Here is a 16,265-nt window from a genome sequence, read left to right on the forward strand (position 1 = left end):
ATCATTTTAACACAGTTTAAGAATAAATGGTCTTAAACGCTGGAGTTAATGTAGCCTATATCTGCTAATTCACCAGCCTTTAACCCTGAAATGCAGAAAACAGTCTTGCCTAGCTGGTAGCTAATGAAAAGGCAAAGAGGAAGCTCTAAATTGGACATCGATCATTTGGAGACAAGTGGACTTATTTGCATTCATAATCACTCCAGCCTTCCTGATACGTTTAATCTGCAATGAGAAACTGACAAACGAAGCTGAAGTCGACTTCCCTTTCTCCAGCTTCACTTTTGAATTTTCCCATTCCACCTTAGATCATGCAGCAGTTACATTGGCACCTCAGGCACCATTTAAGGTGGAATGGGAAAAACAAGAAGCTGGCGAATGAGAAGCGACTTCAGCCTCGTAAAAAATTGAATGTTGAGAGACATTTTACAAGAAAATATTCTTCTTCTGTTTCCTGCTGGAGATGTGAGAAAAGTGGCTATAACTGTGATAAAGCTTGAAGCAGAGCAAAGTAAGTTTTCGTTTATATTTTTTACCCTATACTTGTACATCAGCACATACTGAGACATATGTATAGCCAAGATGGTAAAATGGACATAAAATGTTGCTTCTTAACATTTGAGTTGCTGACCTCTAAGCCAAATCACCACTCACTTGCTTTATGTATTCTTAAATAGACTTGCTTACGTAGTTTGTGACACTGTCAATGGATAAAAATGCATTGCATGGCTCAAAACAGCAGTAGCTCTATCTGGAAGCCTGAGCTTTCTTGTACTTCTGTCCATTTTTCTAGTACTGGAAATTAGAAAAAAATACAATACTAGTAATAAAATGTTAAAATTAAAATTACACTTTTTATACAATAACCTATCACACTACTGGGAATGAACCACTTTAATTAATCAATCTGCATCAATCTAGTATTATCATCAGCCAACTTTATTACCACCATCATTATTATTATCATTCATTTTATTAGTAGTATTATTAGTGTTCTAAGTGATTGTGAGCCATATAAGACTATATAAGTACATTATATGGTGTCAGAAAAATGCATCATGAAAAAATGGGCTCCCATTGGGAAAATAGAAAACTAAATGTGGCCTGTGCGAAAGTTGAGGCACATTTTAAACACAGTGTGCTAACTGTCTGAATCGTCACCCACTTCGCTTTGTGTATTCTCAAATAGACTTGTTTGTTTGGTATCCAACATTGACAATGGATAAAAGTGCTCAAAACAGTAGCAGCAGCTATCTAGAAGCCTGGGTTTGTCCAGTTCTGTAGATAACAGTATGACATTTTTACAAAAATCGATGCAGTTTAACTCAAAAGTGATGATTTAGCCATGCATGCTCATTAGCTACATTAACATTTGAGCTCCGGCTCAAAACTGAAGAAGCGAACTTCAGACACCTTGGCTGCTCGGCTATATTTAGTGTTAAGACAAACTTTGTCCATCTGATTTTTTGCTGAACAATTCCTTAAAAGTTTAGTGAACCATGGGGGTCAGTCACTCCCCTTCCACATTTCTCCTGTAAAGAGGGCTGTAGTTGTGATAGAGCCGCCGCACTGCACTGCTTTGTGTTTTCTCCACTCTAACACAATCGGATTGAACCCATGGGAGCTTTCTAATTGACTGATGAGCTGAAACGTGTCTGTTAGAGCAGGAGGACTGAAAACTGCACAGCAATCTGTCCCTCGGGACTGACGGGAGCCTTTAACAATGCTCTACCTGACACAGGAGAGGCAGAATGAGGAACTCCAGAATGGTTATTTAGTGATTTTTTTGTCTGCTACAAATGAGCAGCAGTGTTCTGAATGAAGGAGGCCAGGTTAGAATATCTTCTGCCCACTGAGTCAAGCTCAGAATGATTGGAATGAAAGTCCTGGAAGTCCTGGAGAGGTTTGGGAAGCCTGAAGGTGTGAGTATCATTCCAAAGTTTCCAATACTGAAGCCAGTATAATACCTAGACTTCAGTACCGATTCCTGAACGATAGTGGAGAGCGGGACACCAACAAACTAGGAAGGGAGAAATGAAGTTAACCTGGTTCCAGTACAACAAGCTATGGGTCATCGTCTCAGGTTACCATAGCAACATCATTTTGAATTTTGTCAGCAGTTTTTTCGTACAGTTTTTTCTAGTCATGTTTTTGTTTACTGATTTGTATATAAGTCGCAGAATTGACACCTGCAGTCATATGAAAAGTTTGAACACCCCCGGTCAAATGACATGTAAGTAAAAACAAGTGAACACATCCTCTACAGAGAACACACTTAAATATGCCATTTTTATGCAAATTTTAGTATACATTTCTGTTTATTTCACGCACAAAATGTCACCTAACCAGGGGAAATGCAACCAACTTCTAAGACTGAACTTTGGAGGTGTGGAAAAATGTCCCTGCAGATTTCTTTGAGAAACTGAAAACAACTGTTCAGTTTGACCAGATAACAAAGAAATCAGGGTGAATTCTTGAAATGTGCTTGAAATACATTCACTTGAAATTGTCAAATATAAAATAATTAAAATATATTTAATATTTAAATGTAATGTTAATATCTTTTAACGATGAATCCTAATTAAAACGGTACATCATATTGTAATATTGAAATTAATCATTTAAATTACAATTAAATATTTGAAATTCTAAAATACAAATACATTTTGATTTCATTGTAATATTAAAAGAAATTATATATATATATTTGAAATTAAATTTAACGTAATAGTTAAAATATTCAAATATTACAATTTTATATTAATATATTTTAATAACAATAATCATAATTTTAATTATGATTAATTATGTTGAGGCATTTTTTCCTGAATGAAAAATGAGCAACTTGTACTTTATTGCTGTTTTGACTGTAAATTGAAAAAGTGGTCTCTGACTTTGGCACAGTGTAGTATATGTGCATGTGTAGGCAGGGCTGTTTTGCTGCAGTTCAGAGATCAGGTTCATGCTTATTAGAGGTTGCCATGGAGACACAGTGTTGACTCAATGACTTTCAGCATCATTTGCACCTTGTCTTGGCAGTCGTGTAAGTTTCAGTGTGTGTGTGTGTGTGTGTGTGTGTGTGTGTGTGTGTGTGTTTTAAAAGCTAGTTGAAAGGATTGCTTGTCATTTCACACCTGTGTGTGTGTGTGTGTGTGTGTGTGTGTGTGTGTGTGTGTGTGTTTGCACGCTGTCAAATTATGAATGATGTGACAATCCTGTGAGTGTTTGTTCCTCCAAGTACACAGCAGGACTTTCCTGAACAGCGTGTCAAAAAGATGATGTCATTACGACGCAAACGTGGCATGACCACGTAAAGTTTACTTTGTTTATATTTGCAGACGTTTTACTCTGAGTAGACTGAATAGGAAGTGTCTGCATTCCATGTTAGTAAAGCCTTTCAGAGTGGTTTGGTGTGAAATGCTCCGCTCTAGAGAAACACGGTCAGTATTGTTCACAGTGGTGGTGATGGGAACCAGACGTCTGAACCAGAACCAGACGTCTGAGGAGTTTAATGCCTCTAAATGGTCCCTCACAGAAAGTCAGTACATGAAATCGTTTGAAATACACTTTTTCATTTTATGATAGTTTTTAGATAAGATTTTGTCCCAAACTGTATTTTCATATACATTCACAGTACAGAGGTACATGCGGGGTGTGATCCCAGATCGCAGACATATATCAGTCTACTAGCTTGAGTGCACTATGCTGACTGTTTTCCACTGCTGGACCACCCAGATTACAATCCTGCATACAAGGCCTAACTAGTTAGAATCTCCTCAAACAGATTTAAAATGTGCACAGTTTTTTATTTTTGGACAATAAACTAATAAATATTACAAACAGCTGAGAGAAAAAGAATAATGACTAGGCCTTTTTGTTAAAAATTTTGACACTAAACTAATTTACAAATGATGTGGAAAGAAAGAAATGAAGGAAAAATGAAGAAATTGGACTGTGAGAGGAGAATGAGCACTGAAATGTGGCATTTTGTCTAATATTCTGGTGTGTAACCAATGGGCCATCCAGAAAATGCTGAGCATAAAGCCAGAGAGCCACCGGCTTGGCCCACTTACCATCTGGGATAAGCCAACATAGTCCCCAAAGAAACTTATTTTTTTTCTACCATCAACAACATTACATATAAAAACTTCACTGTTTTTTTTTTTTTTGGAAAGTAAATAAAATGTCTATATTTGTGTTGTAGTGACTCCTGGTTCCTATCACCACCACTGTAAAGAAATCTGAGTCTGTCTGAACTACAATGAACCATTTCACATCAAACCAATCTGAATGACTCTGTTTACATCTGGTGGATCATTCTCATCAAATGTGGTTTGGGTCACTTGGATTTGAGAAGTATATATATATCTCCAACCAAGAGCAGCTGTGTGGTCAGAAACACCACTGATGACCATTGTGCATCAACAGATGAGCTGTACACCAGCAAGCTGGAGCTATAAGAGAGTGGCTACTAAGTGGATTTAGACAATTTTGTCTTTGCATAGAAATGTATGATATTTTCTTCGCCTTTACATCAGAGTGTAAGTCATTGGAACATTCCACTAATGAAGCTATTTAACTTATAGCACTGCTGCCTCAGGGGCAAGAAAATAGGACAATACAAACCTTCCGCTTGTCAAAACACAGTAATCCTGAGAGACGGAACGAGAATGCGAGGTTCAGCTTTTTTATTTGTTTGTTTTTTAGGCCCAACATTTCTCTCTGGAGCCGAATAATGTTACTCAGTCCATTACAGCCATCATCCACTTACTGCCTTCAGTCAGCGTCAACGTACCACTGTGCACAATTAACACACATGTACTAATGCATCAATGCTGGATTTACACTGAAACGTCAAAATGAGATGTAACTGTTCGCTGCAGTAGAATTCAGGGCTTGTGAGAGAGAGAGAGAGAGAGAGAGAGAGAGAGAGAGAGAGAGAGAGACTGACTGACTTCTGGATACTCCTCTGCTGTATGATCCTTGCACGTGTACATGTGATGTATGTGTGCATTTGCATCCTCCCACACTAAGTGATGCTTCCCAGTGTGTGTATGCATACATATTGTATAATACATAGATAGGAGAAAGTCAAGCTTCACAGGTGTTTCTGTCCATCTGTCCACTGTTCACCCTGAAAGGATGTGTAGCTGTCAAGAAGCCTCACTGAGAAGAGGAAATAGCCAAAAAAACCAAGATCAACTGCACTCAAACGCTGAAACGGGTCATCTGAGATGTGAAGTAATGTCTACGTACGGAGTCTAAATTTGTAAATTGGGATCGCTTGGATCTTGTAAGTCAGGAAATTCAACCAACTTCTAAGACTGAACTTTGGAGGGGTGGAAAAACATCCCTGCAGATTAGAGTTCTTTGAAAAACTGAAATTAAGTCTCCTGAAAAGAATGGAAGCTAAAGGTAATAAAGGTAAAGAGGGGACAAAAGATTGACATCATATTTCGTTGTTGAAGGCTTCGTGTTTGTTTCTGTTAAAAATACACAGCCGAAATATTATGACCACCTGCCTAATATGCTGTTGGTCATCCGCTTGCTGCCATAGCAGCTTCCACCTGCCGAGGAATGGACACTGCAAGACCCCAGAAGGTGCCCTGTGATGTGCACAAATATGTTAGCAGCAGATCCAAGTCTTATGTTGTGAGGTGGAGCCACCGCATATTGGACTTGTTGTTCCGGTACATCCCATAGATGTTTGGGGCAGTCATGGGCTGGAGGTTAGGGAACCGATCCCCTGAGCCGACAGTATGTGCCTGAAGTGCCCTTGAACAAGGCACCTAAACCCCAACTGCTCCCAGGGTGCTGTGTATAGGGCTGCCCACCGCTCTGGGCGAGTGTGGGGGCGAGGGACTAATAAGGGTCACTTAATCTTAGTCTAATCTTAGATGGTTGATCAGACTGAGACCGTGAACTTGTCATTAAGTTCCTCAAACCATTTCTGATCAATGTGCAGTGTGGCAAAGTGTGTTATCCTGCTTAAAGAGGCCACTGCCTTTGGGGAATACCACTGCTTTAAGGGGTGTACCTGTTCCACAAGGACGTTTAGGTAGGTGGCATGTGTCAAACTGACGTCCTCATGAATGCCTGGACCCACGGTTTCCCAGCAGAGCATCGCCCACGGCATCGCACTCCCTCCGCAGACAGGACAGCCTTCTTTGCCCTTGTGCATCGATGAGCTGTAGGCACCCAGAACCCTGTCGCTGGTTTGTGGTTTGTCCCTCTTTGGACCACTGTCGGTAGATACTCACCATTACTGACCGGGAGCACCCCACAAGCCTTGCCGTTTCAGAGATGCTCCCACCCAGTTTGTCTGGCTGTACCAATTTGTCTCTTGTTAAAGTTGCTCAGGTCTTCACATTCGCCCATTTTTTCAGCATTCAACACGTCAACTATGAGAACCGACTGGTGTGAACCCACTTCTGGTTCACACCAGGCCTACTTGTCTGTCTGTGAGTGTGTGTGTGTGTGTGTGTCTTCCCTCGCCCTGTGATCTGTGCCTGTTTGCTCGCAGTGCATTGGTGTCAAGCAGGCGATTAGCAAACCCCAGGCATGCTGAGCACTCAGTTAACACAGCACTCATAGCACACAGTGTGTGTGCGTATATTATTGTGCTCTAGTCCCCCAGTAGTGCTGAGTGCAATAATGCAGGATGGGATTGGGGGGTGGGGGGGGTGTAAATGCGATATCAAGGTCTACAGTGGTGCACAATCACCTCCACAGGCTCTAAACTCCCCGTGTGCCCCCCGAGCACCCCTTAACACGCTAAAATCAGGCTAACAAAACTAGCATGAACATGCTAGAAAGCAGATTACATTCCTCAGTGACATTCGCTTACTAGTGATGTGATGAATAACCAGCAAAATACAGCCTTATTTCTAGGGTTGTTACTGTTAATTTGCTATACATTCAATTTTATTATTATATGTATTATATCATAGCTGTTGCACTAAAACAATGTTTGTCATATTTGTACTGTTTTTTGCATAATTTGAAAAGTCATAATGTTTAAAAATCATCAGTACATCTTAGGTTCATTTCCATTACAAGGTTATAGAGTTTTTCCTTCTCCTGAAAAGTCATATTTGAGATGCAAGGTTTTGTTCTGACAGCAACAACATGTCATAGTCTGATTGCATAATTAATCACATAATCACATCATGAATTACATTTACATGCATTAACAGGTTTGAGTTTGCGTTGCTATTTTTTTTTCATTTCTTTGTCTTGATGTCAAAATCAGACACAAATGTGGCTAAAATGTCAATGGTTTTCTTTCTAGAAAACAAGACTGATTCAAATAATAACTAATTAATAAAAATATCTTTTTTTTTTACAGTCACAAATCTGGTTTGGATTGAAAGTGTGGAATCTACACTTTACACAGTTATCCCAGGTGGTCGCTAAGGTGTTGCTAGGCCATTGTTGTGTTATCCCAGGTGGTCGCTAAGGTGTTGCTAGGCCATTGTTGTGTTATCCCAGGTTGTTGCTAAGGTGTTGCTGTGTTATCTGAGGTGGCTGCTAAGGTGTTGCTCAGTCATAACTGTGGAATACCAGGCAGTGTTTAGGTGTTGCTAGGCCAACACTGCATTATCCCAAGTAGTTGCTAAAGTGTTGCTAGGCCATTGCTGCGTTATCCCAGGTGGTTGCTAAAGTGGTGCTAGGCCATTCTCTTGTTATCCCAGGTGGTTGCTAAGCTGTTGCTTGGCATTGCTGCATTATCCGAGGTGTTGCTAAGATGTTGCTGTGTTATCCCAGGTGGTTGCTAAGGTGTTGCTCAGTCATCACTGTGGAATACCAGGCAGTGTTTAGGTGTTGCTAGGCCAATGCTGCATTATCCCAGGTGGTTGCTAAGGTGTTGCTAAGCCACTGCTATTGTATCTCTGGTGGTTGCTAATATGTGTGTATATATGTGCACTAGTATGTGTAATCACCTGTATGTAATGTCCATTAAGGACAGTGTGGGAGATTCGTTTGTGCCATCATATGTACCAGTTAGATTAGAATTTTCTCAACATCTCACCATTCATGTCCTATAAATGAATCCCTGGCTAACTGTATACTGCTGATGATTGGATGCTCATTTGGGGAACTAATAAGTTACAGTCTAAATTACAGATAATCTTCTCAGCATTCTGGATCCAGGGGTCTGACTCACCACACAGTACTTTGCGTGCATGTTCACATGATTGACCCCACAGAAGTCATAAAGGGGTTGCTAAGTGGTTACTCATTTTTTAAATGCAGAAGCTTGGTACTGATTGGTCGAAGAGTATTTTATTATTTGTAATCCCAAATTTAGCCAGCCTTGGGGTAGGTTAGGCATGCAGCATAGGTTGCCATGGTGATGTAAGCCAGTAAAACATAATCCACCATCGTGAGACAGATCCAAGGTTAGATCGAACTAAGCTACACACTATCCTGAATGAAGGCTGCAGATTAGCTTTAGCAGTTAGCTGCTACCCCAGTTTGTGAGCTGATATGCTAAGGGAGACATTAGCATTCTGATCACTTCGCACGAAGGCGTCATCAATTAAAGCCCTTAGCTCCCATTGTTCAAATCTACCCTGCATAAAATCTGACAAGCGAAACTTGATTAGCTATTAAGTTGCATTAAATTGACCGTAGAGGGAGACGGATCCGTGGCATGTTTCATGCGTTCACTGTTAATTCAAGCAAAAACAACTTTAATTTGTCATAACAAGGCCGTCACAGTCCTTTGTCTTGGGCTAATTCTGTTTACCTTCATCCACTGCTGCACTTCTCCTCTGAGACTTGCGTACTTTGTGGAGAGTGTACTCCACTTCACTCTCATCTGCTCAGGAGAGTCAGGAACAAATGCAACAGAATGGCCTGTAAACATACTGTATATGACGTAGAAACCCACCAAAAAACCGAAGTGTATATTGTGATTCACTAAGACATGAACATTTTAAAGGGCCCATATCATGAGAAACATCATTTTCCTCACCTTTTTAAAATAAAAAAGGTCTGTAGTATGCAAACATTGCTAAAGTTTCAAAGCATACCATAGAGTTACTTTGACTTATGAAAGCAACATTTTGAGTTTACTATTCACAAGAAGTATCTGCTGATGTCAACCATGCCTTGTAAAGAAAGAGATCTTGGTGGAAAGGATTGCAAAGTATTCACAAACAGTTTTAGGTATCAATTAGTCAACAGTTGACAAATTGCCTATTGATAGTATCAGAGCCCATTTGTGAGGAGCCTGGCCTCTTCTTATTTCCCCCATTATATCAAAACCATGACTGCAAAATGCCAGTGGCTGATTGTAGCTGCACTGTGCTGCTCGTTAGCTGCTCAGTAGTAGTTAAACATCTCCAAGCAAACGTTGAGGTATTTGTTGAGGTATTCGCCAACTTTGGAAATTGTTCTACATTTAATGCACCTCATTGAACTGCAGCACCATTTAAGGTGGAACGGAAAACTCAAATGGGAAAGTGGCAAATAAGAAGCTGATTTGAGCTTAATATTTATGTATTAGTTTATTATTTAAGAGCTATGGCAGCTTTGGTAGCCATGTTTATTCGTTTTTATAAAATATCACGCACTGGAATGTTTTAACTCTGGAGATGTGCAGGTTATACAGATCCAGTCCACCAATCTAGCAAATCTTCTCGTGGTGTTTTCTGGAGATGCATCTAAAGCATCTACATGTCTTTAATTCTTTTTAGAATGGCAGTTGAAGGCTTGAAGGTATCATTGGAACTGGTTAACACCTCTGTTTATGAATGTACTATACAAAACACATTGAACAGACACAGAAGACGCCACTGCTTTCCAGAAAAATATTGCCTGAAGTTTGTCTGGACACTCCAAATCACTACTGGGTAAACGCATTGTGGACTGATGAAACTAAGATTGAATAGTTCAGGAAAAATAACACACAGTTCTACGTATGGTGTAAACACACCAACATCAAAACATCATCCCAACAGTGAAGCATGGTGGAGGGAGCATCAGGATTTGGGGTTGCTGTGCTGCCTCTGGGCCTGGGCCAGTTGCCAACATAGAGGGAATAATGAATTCCCATGTTCATCAAGGTATCCTACAGGATCATGTCAGGGTGGCTGTTCGCCAGCTGATGCTAGGTTATGCAGCAGGACAGTGACCCTAAACATCAAAGTAAATTCACTAGAGAATGTGCTTTTTGGAGTGGCCCAGTCAGCCCCGACCTTAGCCCAATAGAGATGCTGTGGAATGACCTCAGGAGAGCCTCTCACACCAGACATCCAAAGAATATGGTTGACCTGAAGCAGTTCTGTAAGGAAGAACATTCTAATATTCCTCTTGAACTTAGTACTGATCTGATCCGCTGCCAGCAGATGTGCTTGCTTGAGGTTATTGCTGCCAAAAGAGGCTCGACCAGTCAGTAAATCCAGGGGTTCACATACTTTTTCCACCAGCACTATGAATGTTTAACTGGTGTCCACAGTAAAGACATTAAACATTGTTTGTGTGTTATTAGCTTTTGCGCATCACTAAGATGAACAACAGATCACAATTTTTGACCAATTAATGGAGAAAACTAGGTAACTCCAACTTTTATGATGTCACAAAAAACAACACGTTTACACACATCCACCTATTCGCCCTGCAGCAGGCTAGCTCCGCCCATTCTTGTTGAAGTTACAAGGAGTGTTTCAGCCCGGACTGCTTTCTGATTGAGGCACAATACAGAGCAGCCAATCAGAAGAAGCCACCATGAAATATGTACCGTAACTCTTTTTGATGTTTAAAACCACATAGATGTCAAATGTGGCTCACAGGGAGATAAAAGTTTTGTCATTCTACAGAAATGTCCACTTTTCTATCTATCCATAGGAGTCACTGGTGTTACCAGTCCTCATTGGTGTTCCACATAAGAAAGGAAACACCAGAGACATTTTTAATAAAAAATGCGTTTTACAAAATGGCTGCTACAGAGCATCAAACCACATGTTGTCAATCATGGAATATCCACTAAAATATGTAATTTAATCCATTTGTGTTCTATTTCACAATTTTCACAATTACCACAGAATAAAGTTGGTCACACCAGTGACTTCAGCTAAAAGCTTCATATAAAATCATGAGCTAAATAAGAAAATCTCTGATAACTGAAAAGACACAGTGGACTCACCATGTGCTTTTCTTCATAGATCTTCAGAAAATAGGTAAAAGGAAGTCAAGTGATGTCATCAGTGTGACTTTTATTTCAGAATAAGAGATTTTTTGTCATGCAGTAACACCAGTGACACGACTCCTGGGGACCACAACTTTTATTATATATCTGATAATATTTATTTGGCATTTGTTTTCTTTATGTCATTTAATTTATATATTCCATAGTCGTGTATAGATTATTGTAGTTAAAATTGCAGAAAAATGTGTTTTCTTTTTCTTCAAAATATGGCTTCAGCCTTTACACATGACTGTGAGGACGAGCTCTTCTGTGGAGCCTGGAATTCTATATAATTGATTTAAAAACCAAAATTGCTAAATTGGTGGCTCAAGAAGGTGTACTTGTTAAAATAACTATTTTAAAATATAAATAAATTGTAACCCTAACATGTTTTTGAAGTGTAATCTATCTGTAAATGCTAGGGACACAAAAATGGACATTTCTGTAGAATGACCCTAATAGGTAAGCTAAATAAGCTTGGTGCACTTGATGAAACCAGTAATTAATAATTATACATTTTAAAAATTATCATTTCTTTTTGTATATAAAATGAAAGAGTTCTGTTTGGTTTTCAAAGACTGAAGGGGCACTGGAGGGTGATCAGGCAGAGACAGGATACAAAGCAATCACTTTTCCCATGGTGCAAAATGCAAATGAGGGTGGAAATGACATCACAGGGACTTTAATCAACCTCTGTGGAGGACAAGCAGATGCTGGGTAATTACTGAAGTCAGCCAAATGCCAGTTAAACACACACCACGCTGACACAAAGTACACAAAGTCAGTATGGTTCAGAAAGGACGCTGATGCCACACAGCATTTCCTTAATGATAGTTAACGTAATTGTCATTAATGGAATTGTTAATGTAATGCCGTGATAATAGAATTTCCATTGGGAAATGGATCCAGTTCTGGTCATATATTAAGGTTAATGTTGTACAAAACCTTCACTGTGCTATCCAATGATGTGATAGGCTAGTCCCCACATTACCCGATGCCTACAAAAACATATAGATAGTATTTGCAAAACCTGGAACAGGCGTCCGACAGCCATAGTGTTCACATTCCCTCAGCATAATGTGAATGAGCATTCCAAATGAAGACATCAAGAGAAGGTCAGTTTGATTGCTGGTGTTGATTTATGCAAAATCTTATGTGTTATTTACCACAATAACATATCCAGACATTTATAATGACCTTAAATACTGAAATACACATCACAGGAGATAAAAGCATACAAATGGCTTTGGTCTGTGGAAGGGTCAGCAATATTCTGTCTTTACCATCAACTACACCAGAGGTCGGCAACCCAAATGTTAAGAAGAGCCATTTTGTCCTTTCAACAAAAATCAGACCACCTTGGAAGCCCCAACATTTATATGTCCATTTCACCATCTTGGCTGTAAATGTGTCTCAGTATGTGCTGATGTACTAGTAAGGCTGAAAAATATAATATAAATGAAAAAATGCAGACTTACTTTGCTCTGCTTTAAGCTTTAGCTCAGCTGTAGCTGCTTTTCTCGCATCTCCAGCAGGAAACTTTTCTAAACATAGAATAGTTTCTTGTAAAATGTCTCTCAACATTAAATTTTTTTATGAGGCTGAAGGCAGCTTCTTGTTCAAATTTTTCCATTCCACTTCAAACGGTGATTGAGGCACCAGAATGCAACTGCTGCACTATTTAAGTTGGAACGAGAAAATTTGAACTAGAAGCTGGCAAATGAGAAGCTGACTTAAGCTTCATGACTTTTTAGTGTTTGACAGTTTCTTGTTGCAGATAAAACCTATCAGGAAACCAGCTGGAGTGATTATAAATGCAAATAAGTCAGTTTGTCTCCAAAAAAGTATAGGACTCCTAAGGCTACAGGCGACCACAAGCCAGACACCAACAGAGACAGTGAGCAGTCTCACGATTACTGTACTTTATTAAATCCAGACCCAAATTCAGAATAGGCAACATGGGGCTTGAAATTTATGCCATGAAATGTGCCAATCTAAAGTCCTAATATTACTACCCTAGCTACATCATCATTCACCTCAGACCTTTTAGCTGGTAAACAGTGAGTCTGTGAGGAGTTAGTTAGCTATGTTCACTAAATAATTTTGAAAGTTTTATTCCATTAAATTTACATGAGTAGAGTGTAAAATGAGCTTGAGCTTCTTGTTTATCAGTGCTTTTCTGCAGTGCTTCCTATGTGCTATAGCTGCACTTTGTACTGTCTGTTGTTCGGCATGGCCCTTCTCCTCCAACGGGCAGTTGCCTTCAGCTTTTAGCTGACTGCAGTAGTCTTTCTGTTCTTCCTTCTTTAAACTAAACAGGTTCAACAAAGTTCAGACCTCTCATGGCTTTTCAATACATGTATGTATATTGTCTAGAGAACTATATCTAAAATCTTATTTTACTTAATTGACTTTTTAAACTTTCTTGACTATTCGAATATTCATAATGACTGATCCCTAATACATTCCTAAATTCATGACAAAAGACATGCATTTGTTATATTACAAGTCATGGAAATGAGTTTTATGGGTTCAGTACCAGTATTTACTGGTTAACAAACTTAAGAAGAATCGCAGTAAAGTTCCTTGACACATATTGCTAAAACGAAATAATCATTTAGCTTGAAACACAATAAGCCATCTGGACCCTGTTTTCCCCAAAACACCTTGATTAGCTGGGTCAGGTGTGTTCGAATTGAATGGCTCCTCAGTAGCGCAGTGGGAGCTACTCTACCAGAAAACATAAACTGTGTATTGTTTTCCAGTTGTAATGGATCTTTTATAGCCACAGAATGAATGGAAAGGCAATCTCTGTATATTGGATTCTGCTGAAAGTTTTGCCCAGCACTCAAGCCTAATAATAAACCCACATTCTACTGAGGCAGCCGTTTGACCAACGCATCAATTAACTGCACCTTATTTCGATCAATATGCAGCAGCGGAGCTTCTAGGAGAAATGTGTATTACAGTACAGGTCCTCGATAGAAAGGGGAAGGTCAAGGCCCACCTCTCACTCAGGCATGTAATCTCTCAAATGAACTACAGGAAACGCCGATAGAGCACTGCAATGAGTGCCTCCACGGCGTGCTAACAATTCTGATGAAGCACATTTTAAAAATGAACTGAAATTTCTCTTTCTCTTCTTAGCAAAAGCTGTGGCACATGTACAGGTACAATCTCTATCTCTATCCTAGGCCTGATCTCGCAAACAAGAACGTATGGGAACAACTATGATATATTTTGGGCTAAATGTGGGTGGGAAGGTAGGCTTATTGGGGTGGGAACAAACTAAGTGTTATATTTCTAAACCAATCCAATGAAAATGAAGGTAGAACTTCAGAAAAGAAGGGGATGATGGTGCACTTAACAACACTGGCTGATGGACAGCAAGCCCGTTGGTAGCCCATTGATGTTACGTAAGTTAGCATGGCTGAAAAATCCCTCAAAAACTCTGATAATGGGTTACCAGTGGTGGCCTCTGCCATTCACAGTTGCGACGGTAAAGCCAGAGTAAATGTGACGTGGAAAGATGTGGCTGTTATATTCAGGAAAAGACAAGCTATTTGCATTTGAGTGAAATGATTGTACTCCAAATGCACAAAAGAACGGGAACGAGAGGAATTTGGTGATGAGTTTTGGAGGTAGCACACCCTCTAGTGGTGGATTCCACTGTAATCCAGCACTAAAAGTTTAACACGTTTTGCCCAGACATGTATTCTCGTCCCGAGATCATGTCTAACCCTGTGAGGCTAGTTTATTCCTTGATAGTTAGCCAGAAACAGATATTTCATTCAGCTTAGAAAGCATTTAGGCCTTTTTTCCCAAAAACATAAACTTACCCTGCAGTCATCTTTACCTACAGCGCTCTTGACTTGTGGGAACAAAGTAAGCACCTGGGTTGGTTTGAATGCCTCATGAATGGTTTAGCAGTGTTCATATACTCCAGGGAATCCTAGCATTGATTAGTTTTAGTTTTCCTTTTATACCAAACCAGCTGAATGTTGCATCATTAGTGCAGAAACCCTTGAGGCAAGGCTTTCCTTGAGAGGAACTTTGTCGTGCTTTTAAGCAGTAAATGCCCCCAGGGGACAATAGCCAGACAACAAGCTTGCACAAAATCTGTGGAAAAGTAGAAATAATAAGCTGTTTGGTAGATAATCTACTGTTCCCCAAGGACCAGAACAGAGGAACAGTAGTGAAGAGGAGAAGGCTTCACGCTTGTGGTGAGGGTGCATTGTTACAGCCATAACAGAACCATGAAAAGGCCGGACGTTGTTTGAAGCCTACCTTTTATTGATCATGTGACTTTATGTGAAGAGTCATAGATTGGCTGGACACCTTTTTTGTGCTGGAACAAGCTTGTTGCTCATTCTTGTTAAACATATTCTTGTGACAGTTCGTAGAGATTAAGAAAAATCTTTTTTCTACAAAAAAAAACAAAACAAAATGTAACAACAAAATGTGGAAACTAAGAGCTAATAGCATGAGGTCTCATCTCATGCCATAGCATGCACTTCCACTTTCAACTTCAGTTTGAGCACACAGTGACCTAAAAACAACACTGACACTGTTTATCACTCGCAAGTGCACCAGTGCTGTTTTGATTGTCCTCAAAAAAGCTTAGCCAGAATGCCCGGCGGAAAATTCCATCTGTTTCCTCATCTTTCCCTCCAAACCTTTGCTAGCTTTTACAATATTGTGCCATGTTCACAGTAACAAAATAAGTTTTTTAATAAATAGCTGGCCAAAAAGCTAGCTAACTAGTTTGGAGTAATAAATGTACATATCCACTCTAAACTGATAAAACAATCTACTTGGAATAAGCATGTGTTTCAGCAAAAGAAAATGTAACATAACTTTGATCAGCTAACAACGTTTTCTCCCGAACTTACTTGTGGCCATTTGTCTCCCCTGTGACACCACGCTGCGAAGCTGGGACGGTGCTAACGCAGTCATCGGACATCTCAACACGATTGGAGAAGGCTTACTGCCAACTTAAAAATCTAGTTTAGTTAACCTTCACTTGACTCTGAATGAGTTTAACCACAATATGTGTGACACCGTTTCCTAG

General features: G+C 39.7%; 1 protein-coding gene across 1 annotated transcript in view; it reads left to right on the forward strand.

Annotated features, from left to right (window-relative positions):
• dlgap2a (discs, large (Drosophila) homolog-associated protein 2a) overlaps positions 1-16,265 on the forward strand; it is a 404,743-nt gene that overhangs the window by 236,545 nt on the left and 151,933 nt on the right. Inside the window, exon 5 of the mRNA XM_036593314.1 lies at positions 496-521. Within this exon, the coding sequence (XP_036449207.1) occupies positions 496-521 (26 nt within the window). The remainder of the gene's footprint in view (positions 1-495; positions 522-16,265) is intronic.

Source organism: Colossoma macropomum, unplaced genomic scaffold (assembly GCF_904425465.1).
Source record: "Colossoma macropomum unplaced genomic scaffold, Colossoma_macropomum, whole genome shotgun sequence".
Classification (NCBI taxonomy): Eukaryota; Metazoa; Chordata; class Actinopteri; order Characiformes; family Serrasalmidae; genus Colossoma; species Colossoma macropomum.